Raw genomic sequence first — 9799 nt, forward strand, 5'->3', positions numbered from 1 at the left:
CCCAACCTTTTTTGGCTTGTGACCCCATTTTAACATCACAGATTTCTGGTGACCCCAGACATTCAAAATGGAAACTTTTTTTTTTTTTTTTTGGCTAAGATTAATTTGTTTTTGATCATGTAATAGTGTGCTATATTACGGTGCCAATGAAAGTTAATTTTAATTAAAAATTTGGGTTATATAATGTATATTGCTCTTTGATCAGGCTGCATTTGTAACTAAGAATCTGTTCTTAATTGCTTGCCTGGGTAAATAAAGGTTAAATAAATAAATAAATAAATAAATAAATAAATAAATAAATATTATAATGGATGGAGGCAGAAAAGCCAGGTGTAGGTTACTGCACAAAGTGAGAATTTGATTTTCCTTGGTCAGGATATGTACAGTCAGTCCAGCTTGGATTTACAAGGCTGACAATTAATACTGAACAAACTCAAACTATGAATTATGAAAGAGCTGCAGCATCTTAAACCGGCCACGATGAACATTTGAAAGATAAACAGTACCACAGTGCTTCAGTTTCAGCTTCACAGTCTGTCATGTCTTTTATGGATTGTGATTATCTCTCTCAACTCACCATATAGTTTTTATTTGTAAATTTTTTATTTTTATCCATTACTAGAAATTTCAGGCGACCCCATTTGAATTCCAGGCGACCCCACAAGGGGTCCCGACCCCAAGGTTGAAAAACACTGACACAACATAACCCAATTGTCCCACAATTAGGTAATTTACATTTTGCAACAGCAAACAGTACAGAGCAGAATAAAGTGCACTCACAGCAAATAAATAAATAAATATAGAGTCTGAAATCTCAGTCAATTTTATACATAATTCTTTTGAAGCATAACTGATATGAATAGATATATATAATTTTGTCCATACATTGCAAGTATATAAACAGGGTTAACTTGTGTGTCCTAAACCCCCCCATCCTGAGTTTTTGGCCTCTGTTGTTGTCATGCGTAAAGTGTCCGGTAGGTGGCGGCATGGCGCTCAACCCTCCGGTTCATGAGATACGAAGAAGACGCAGCTCCATATGGTGCGTGACGTAACCTTTCCTCACAACCTCCATCTTTCACTACCGCATGCCTCTGTGGATATTTGAGCAGGTTTGGGAGGATAAATTCTGTTTTGTGTAGACGGTGTTGTGGCTGTGGAGTGTGTGGTCGTGTCGGTGCGGTCGTGGCGGAGCCGTGGGGGCTGAGTGGGGGCCGTGACACGCCGTGGGCTCCGTGTACGGGCCTGTGTTTTCATGTGCAGTGGCTAACAGGCACAAGCAGACACAGCAGGTTGATCCGACTGTCGACTGACAACTTACAGCCAGACAGAGCCGTTAGTGCAGCAGCCCGACCTCTGTTTACCCTCACATAAATATCACACACCGTCTGTGTAGTCGGTGAAACGCGCCTTTTGTGCTTTTGTCGTTTTTATCAGCTGTATTTTTTTGTAAACTACACTATTCCGCTTCTTACTTAGCTCCTAGTGCTGCTTTTGCTAATGCTACAGTCGTCTTACTGTGTGTTTTATCACTAACACATTAGACACATTACATGCATTGAACTCCCATTATTTGTCTTTATTTATTCTTCTAGGTCAGAACATGAATCAAGAAAAACTCGCAAAACTTCAAGCCCAGGTCCGGATAGGAGGAAAGGTAAGATGACACATAGGAAGTCCAGCTTTCTTTGGGTTTAGAAACATGTGAAATTGTATGACTGGTGACTTTTTTCCATTTTTGTAAAGCACTGTGAATTGCCCTGTGTATGAATTGTGCTATACAAATAAATCTGCCTTGCCTTTAAACCCATAAAACACCAGGTTCCCACTGGTACAATCTAAATGATGGGATATTATAGCACACATCAGGAGATAAATAATGATAAATGAACAGATTCCACATAAATATGGCCATTAATTACTTACAAAGCTTTGTCAATCAAGCTGCATGTATTATTACTGAGTAGACTTAAATTTGGAAAATATTAGTACCAAAAATGTTATTAGATTTACTAATAGTTAATTAAAATGATCATAGACTACATTGGGATTTTTGATCAGTTTACAGGTGTGGTTCCCAAACTGCTGTCTTGATATTCAGAAGACAAATTTGCTGTCTCCAGGGGACCCAAACCAACAAATTTACATAAATAAATGTTATACGTTGACTCTTTGCCAGCCAAAACTTAGCTCTAATGTAATATCCTTCTTTCGTCATCATTACCCCACACCCCGAAGGGGAGGCAAGGGGTATTGTTTTTGATTCAATTTGTTTGTTTGTTTCTTTGTTGTTAACACTCTAGGAGCAAAACTATTGGTTGAATTCATACCAATTTAGGTTTATAGATTACCAGTGACCCAGAATACATGTGTTTCATTTTGGGAAAAGTAGGTCAAAGTTAAAATTTTTTATGAATTTTTAAAAATCTTTTTTTCTTCTCCCATTTACTTATAATGGGCGAAATTTAAAATGTCTGTAAAAACATAAATTTTGTTTCAATTTACGTCAAACTTGGCACATATATAGAGGCAGTTGATATGCTGACATCAGCACAGGCATAGACATGATGACATCAGCTGGATCGATGCCAAAATAAGTTACAATACCCGCAAGATGCGGGGTTTGTTGTGCCTGGCACCACTTGTTATGTCTTTTTTCTAACCTGTTATGTCTATTAGTTATTTTCGTGTTGTTGTGTCTTGTTGCATCTTTTATCACATTTTAATTTTAGCTTTTCCGTTTTGTTCTTTTTTTGTGTTTGTGTCTTTTTCATCATTTTATTTTGTTTTGTCTCTTACATCTAATATCTTTACTCTGTGTTTCACATGACTATGGTAAGGTCAACATTTGTAAACTCTCCCACAGAATACATTTTTTTTTGTCTGTTTTAATCAGAAAAATTAACTCACATATTTTTAGTGTTTTATATTTTCCTCGAACTGTTGGTGATCCAATAAAAAGAGGCTCACAACCCAAAAAGGGTCCTTTCTTATATTTTCTTACATCATTTGAGAACATGTTTTGTTACCACAGTTCCTCTCCTTTAATCAGTAACATCTGTGTGGGTGTATTGATTTATATCAATGGTGTAAATGTTTAATATTTTATACTTGCATAATAAATACATATAATAAATGTAAACTGTATGTTATTTGTGTCATTGTTTCAAAAAAAGCAACAAAATTAGGTAGCTCAAACACAGGACTTTCATCCACCCAGGAGCCTGGCATTCATCTACTGTGTGAAACCAGAAGTCTATTATCTTTAGACTTTGTTGACTTATTGTCAGATGGTTTTGTAATGATTATTTTTTGTTTCTAGTGGCAGGTTGGTGAGGTTTAACCAAACACTTTATCAACATTAACCATATGTCACCAGAAAGCATTGATAGACTTCTTTCATGTGCATATTTTGAAAACCAAAATGCAAAGTTTTCTCTGTTTTGACATTCTGAAGTGTGAGTTTTTTCCACAGTTTTATTTTTGTAATGATTAAATATTCTGGACTTTGGGCTGATGTGATCTCTAAAACATTGCGATGTATTACAGATTAAACAAGGATTAAAATGGAGAAATATCCAGACTGATCAATGATGAGAATACATTAATGTGGTGTTTTATGGTCATATAATGCTACTTTTTTTATTATCTACAGCCTCATTAATACTTTACATTGTCCTGGTGTGTATCTTCTTTTTTCTATATGAAATAATCTTAAAGTATCTAATAATTTAAATGTGAGGTTTTGCAGTGCAGTGATGAAGTGTTACTCATGTTGATTATTTAACTACAAAAAAAGCATACTCTGGCTCAAACAGATCACATTTGATCACACCAAAAATGTTGACTTGCCTCACTATGCTGAAGTTCTCAACCAAATGGCAGTGATTTGTTCACTAATTTGTGTCTTGAACTGTAGGTCATAGGTTAAATTCCATAACTTGTTGCTTCCTTTGGTTTTGTTTCAGGGCTCTGCACGCAGGAAGAAGAAGGTAGTCCACAGAACCGCAACAGCTGATGACAAAAAGCTTCAGAGTTCACTAAAGAAATTGGCTGTCAACAACATCGCTGGAATTGAAGAGGTAAATGTTTGGATCGGTCATATGAGAACATCCCACTATATCAGATTGAAGCATTGTACGGCCCCTGGTCCACATCTGGGCCAGGGTTTACAACTGATGTGTGTGTTTGTGTGTGTTCATCTGTAGTTGTTGTTGTAATGTATCAGCAACCTGAGGTTTATGGAAGATGAGCTAACCTTTAGTCCTGTCAGCTTCTGTTGAGACGACTAATTCAGGATGTTGAGTTTTCAGTCAGACATGAATTTATAAGTATTCATTTACTGCATCAAAGGTAAAGCCTTATGCTGAGTTTTTGTGGACGGATTGCTGTGTTTAATTTACAACTGAGTTTAACTGAATTGTGATTATGGGACTAAACGTGTAAAACTTGACTTTAAGTAACTGAAGATTTGTCCGTTTAGTAAAAAAAAAAAAAAAGTTTTACTAATAAAGAACATCATTGATGGTGTGACTGAAGACTAATAAAAAGCCATAACATTGTATGATAAGATATATGATAAGATAGTGTACATAATTCATATTGAGCAGGACTGAGTTCATCCTATTAATCTGGTCCGCCAAAACAGTCCCAACTTCTTATGTGGCCCCTTAGGAAGTTGCAAACATTTGCTTCTGAGATTCCATGATTTGCCCAATTTATGTGTTATTTTTTCTTCTTGAATAATAATGAATTACCTTCTTAAGGTCTTTAAAAGATAAGAAGTAGAATGAGGAGAAGTTGAGCAGATTCTGATCACATACTGTGGTTGATGGCAAACAGATGTAGCATAGAGGGCTCTCTAAACTGGTGCAGAGAATCAGAATCAATACATTATTAATTCCAGGGGGAAATTATTGTGTGTTGCTTTGTTCAAGTATTATAAAAAGTAGCAGGAAATAAATTATCAATAAAACAAAAAGAATAAATAAATAAATAAATATACATAAAAAATACTCTGTTAAACACAATTATAACAGCAATTTGTACAATATGTTCTAGACAATATATTATCCATATGATAAATGTACATAAATGAGTATATGAGACTGGTATGCACTTTTGTATTAGTAGGTATGATTAAAGAGGGCACACAGTAACATTATTCCATCTTTATAACGATTATGAAAAGAGCAGAAACGTTTTTAGACTTTGTTTTGTGAAAGCACTGAACAAACCACCAGTGAATGCAGCACTGGCTCTTCCAGTTTACTCTTAAAATAAACGGGACAAATTGTACATTTTCTCTACATCTATGAAGCAGAGATGGGATATCAGTACTGACACAATGTTTTACAAATAATCAATATCAGCAGTTGGCGCCAACAGTGGCCGACAGTTAATATTAGGCTGAAAATGGTTCATAAGATAAAACTTCTCCTACTGAGATTCTTTTTATAAAACACTATCATTGCAGTTTAAGATCTAATATTCAGACTTTGGAAAATCAGGAAATTAAGCAAAAATGTCCAAAATTTTGGAAATGTCACAGAATTGAATTTACAGTGATGCAGAGCTCTCATCCTCTTGGAAAAATCCACCACTCACAGTGGTTCTTTGGGGGTTTCTTATCACATGGAATCACCTGCATTATTTTCCTCTGTACCCTGTTCTGTGTTTAATTCTTCTCCATTGGTTTACTGGTTGATATTACATGGGCATTAATGACCGGTGCACCATAAGAGCAGTGGTTAACACCTGTCCTTGAAAAGTCAGAAATGTGTCAGACCTTGGAATTATGAGTCTTTATAAATTTGCTAAATCAGAAACTGCTCATAATGTTGATTAAAATAAAGGTTTAAAGAAAAAGACAAAACTGAGGTAATGATAAAGGATTAATCAAGTCTAGTCTAGATGAGACCATGAGCCTGTTTCCATGACCATGAAAGTTCAATAACTGGGAGTAATTGGATAATTGTAATAATCAGATTGGATGCGTTTACCTACACTTAAGAAATGCGATAATTGAAAACCATGGTTTAAATGTTTCAGTTCATTATCGGATTTCTTTCAGAGTCCGTACATACGTAATGATGGTAGACTCAAACTTACGTTACTGTCTTGTGCGTAGCTTCCGTTTTCTATGATTTCAATTGTTTTTACACATGTGCAGACGTAAAAGAACAAAATAAATCAGATTAACCTGTATACATGCAGGAGGACATCAGAGTATTGGGGAGAAATCCAGGTGTGATCATCCGATTTCTCCTAATCAGATAAAACAGATCAGATTATGCTGTTTACATGATTACTTGAATAATCTGATAACTCCAGAAACTGGGCAATGATTAGAGTATTAGTCTGCATGTAAACGGGCTCAGTGAGCAGGGTGCTTGTGCAGGTCTTGAAAGTCTTAAAAAGTATGGAATTTTGAAATGTTTCCCAGAACTTGAAAAGTTTGGAATTTTGTGTGAAAGTCTTAAATAATTACAGAAAAAAGTTTCTCTCACAGTCAGATTTTAGAGTATGCTCAACAGCACATAATCTCATAAAATAATAAATACATGAGGAACCATTTATAAAACTGAATATGATTTCACTAACCGGTCATTACTGGAATGATTCTAGTGAAACTTGTTTGTGTGATATCATACACCTTTGTGATTTTCAAATGTTTTGAAAATATTTGAAAAAACAATTTCCTTCAAATTATGCATTCATACATTTATTACAATGAACTTTTCTACTACACAACAGGTACAATCTCAACCAAAAAACATAAGCACGCAAGTATAAAAGTACATAAAGTCAAGGTCTTGAGGGAAAAAATTGCAGTTTTGAAGAAGTCTAGAATTTTTATTTAGATAAAGAGCAAGCACCCTGGTGTTAGTAGACTCAAACTTCCTATTATTGTCTTCCACTCACATTTGACTACGTAACTTCTGTTTTTATGATTTTAATTGTCTATACACCTGCGCAGATGTAAAAGAACGAAATAAATCAGATTAACCTGTACACATGCAGGAAGACATCAGAGTATTGGGGAGAAATCCAGGTGTGTTGTTCTGATTTCTCATTATCAGTTTACTGCTGTTACCTGATAAAGCAGACCAGATTATGCTGTTTACATGATCACTTAAATAATCTGATAACTCCAGAAATCGGACAATGACCGGAGTATTGGTGTGCATGTAAACAGGTTTCATGTCTAACCTGTCACTCTCTCCTCAGGTGAACATGATTAAAGACGATGGGACTGTGATCCACTTTAACAACCCCAAAGTGCAGGCCTCTCTGTCTGCGAACACCTTCGCCATCACAGGCCACGCTGAGACCAAGCAGCTGACGGAGATGCTCCCGGGCATCCTCAGTCAGCTGGGGGCCGACAGCCTCAGCAGCCTGCGCAAACTGGCCGAACAGTTTCCCCGGCAAGGTGGGTGGAACCTGAACGCCTCACGCCTGTGGTGTTTTATCAGAAGGAGTAAGAGTGTGATATCCACAGCGGTTGTTAAGATTAATTTCATGCTGTTGGAAAGAGGAGAAAGAAAAACCTGTGCACAGCATGAGTGTCCTCATCTACTCAGGACGTTTGTAATGTTTCATAGTAAGAATAAAAAGAGAAAGGAGTTTTATTCTGATGAAATACTTAAGCTCTATTGACACAGGACTATGTGGCGCTTCTGTACGGGATAAGGAAAGTCTGTTTTTGACTTGAATTTACTGACATTCCAACAGGAGGTCCACCCCTTTCAGATAACTGTTGAAAGATAAGAACACAATCCTGACTGTAGCTGTCAATCATCACATTTTGATTTTCTGAAGGATTTATATTTGCTATTTCAGTGAATATCTTATCACCAGCGTATTGTCTTTGACCAAGAAATAGGCTATAGGAAACAAATATATGTGCATATCCTACCAAATCACAGAGGTGTCGATTTGTATTATAATTTCACCTGCCAGGAGTTTTGATGATAGAATAGAATAGAATAGAATAGAATAACTTTATTGTCTGTTTCAAGTAAAAACAGAAATTTCTCTTTTGTCACGGCTGTTAGACAAAGTTTAAAAACCAAACCCAGGCATTAAAAACAACCCAACACATCCAAAAACACAGTAAAACAGATAACAAAAAATAGGACCAATGGCCTTGTAGTTTACCGGCTAAATGAAAAGCTTTGGGAAATGTATCCAGATGCTATTTATTATCACCCAGTTATGTGTATTTATTATATTACAGAAATAGCCCATGTTTTGGTCATATTTCGATCAGATCTGTAAAAAATTCTAATTCCAACTTGATATCATTGATACTGATTTATTGTATCAATCCACTTCCTATCTCTTATAATGGGAAAATTTTTCAAAGTCGCAGCAAATCCAGAATCATATCCGGATGGAAATAATTTCAATACCTTGTGTTGACATGATCATAAAGAAGCTGTATACCAAGTTTGACGTCAATCAGAACTGGAGTTTCAGAGAAAAAGATGATTGAAATTTTTTCCCCATAAGAGCGCATGTTCAATTTCTCCGTAAGTTCCTGGATCCAGAAGAAGATCCTGATCCGCATGTGGCCATTATGTTTTGGTCATCTCCCCATCAGGGCTGGACTGTAGAAATTTACACTTGATATCATTTATATTTACTGAGTTATTGCATCGATCCGCTTCCTATCTCTTATAATGGGGACATTTTTCAAAGTTGCACCAAATCCAGAATCAGATCCAGATCCAAATAATTTCACAAACTTTTGTTGACATCATCATAAAGAAGCTGTATGCCAAGTTTGAAGTCAATCAGAATTGTAGTTTTGGAGAAGACAATTGAAATTTTTGTAACAGACTCCGCATGACAACAACAGTTTACGGCCTATTGGCTGTAAGCTAAAAACACAGAGCAGTGTGTCTTATATTATATTGTTAAGAGCAGCTATTGCAGAGGGGATGAAAGATTTGTTGTAAATGTTTTGATAAGATTGTTGCTTATCTGTAATCATTAAAATGTTATGTTATCAGTTTTTTAATATGTTTCATAAGCATTTTCAGTGACAATAGTATAAAGTTACAGTACAATCTGGTTCACAGAGAATCATGAAAGAAATTATAGAAAAAGAGCAGTAAATTCAACTGAAGCTGTAATACTTTTCTCCATCTGTTCTTTGGTTCTCAGCTCTCGACAGTAAGGCTCCAAAGGCAGAGGACATTGAGGAAGAGGATGATGATGTTCCTGGTATGACCAACAGCAGACAGTTATTATTTTAAATGTCACACCATGGGACCGGTGTTTCTTCTATATAAAAATTCCCTTTTTTTTTTTTGCAGATCTGGTGGAGAACTTCGATGAAGCATCGAAGAATGAGGCGAACTGACACATGTGACGTTCATGTGCACATGGAGTGGACTGCAATGAAAAGAAGAAAACCTTCTCTGGTCGTTTTTAAGTCTAGTTATCCAGACATATCAGACACTTACCCCCCCCCCCCCCCCCCCCCTCCACAAAATCCAGAGACTTTTTATTCTATTTCTCAATTGCCCACGGATGTCCGAGTCAGACTGGCTTGTGCACTTTGTAAAAAAGAAAAACAGAAAAAAGTATCCCTTCTGGTAAACGGTTAACTCCCTTCACCTCATCATGGTCAGGATTACAGTGCTTCATTAAAGCTAGTCTTAAGACTGTTTTTGTTTATGAAACAAATAAACGTCATTAACATTTTTTAGATGGTGCTGTGGTCATTGACAGGATGCTTTGAATCTCACTGATTGTCCTCCACAGATATGAGTGGAAAAGAAAATGGCCC

General features: G+C 36.1%; 1 protein-coding gene across 1 annotated transcript; it reads left to right on the forward strand.

The window, feature by feature from the left end:
* Positions 1 to 1006: 1006 nt before the first annotated feature.
* Positions 1007 to 9714, forward strand: btf3l4 (basic transcription factor 3-like 4). The gene is made up of 6 exons (XM_030132881.1): positions 1007 to 1112; positions 1596 to 1657; positions 3969 to 4082; positions 7231 to 7432; positions 9172 to 9231; positions 9324 to 9714. Exons 2-6 carry the CDS (start codon positions 1604 to 1606, stop codon positions 9368 to 9370), a joined length of 477 nt encoding a protein of 158 aa, XP_029988741.1. The 5' UTR covers positions 1007 to 1112; positions 1596 to 1603; the 3' UTR covers positions 9371 to 9714.
* Positions 9715 to 9799: the final 85 nt, after the last annotated feature.

The sequence above is a fragment of the Sphaeramia orbicularis genome, chromosome 4 (genome assembly GCF_902148855.1).
Source record: "Sphaeramia orbicularis chromosome 4, fSphaOr1.1, whole genome shotgun sequence".
Classification (NCBI taxonomy): domain Eukaryota; kingdom Metazoa; phylum Chordata; class Actinopteri; order Kurtiformes; family Apogonidae; genus Sphaeramia; species Sphaeramia orbicularis.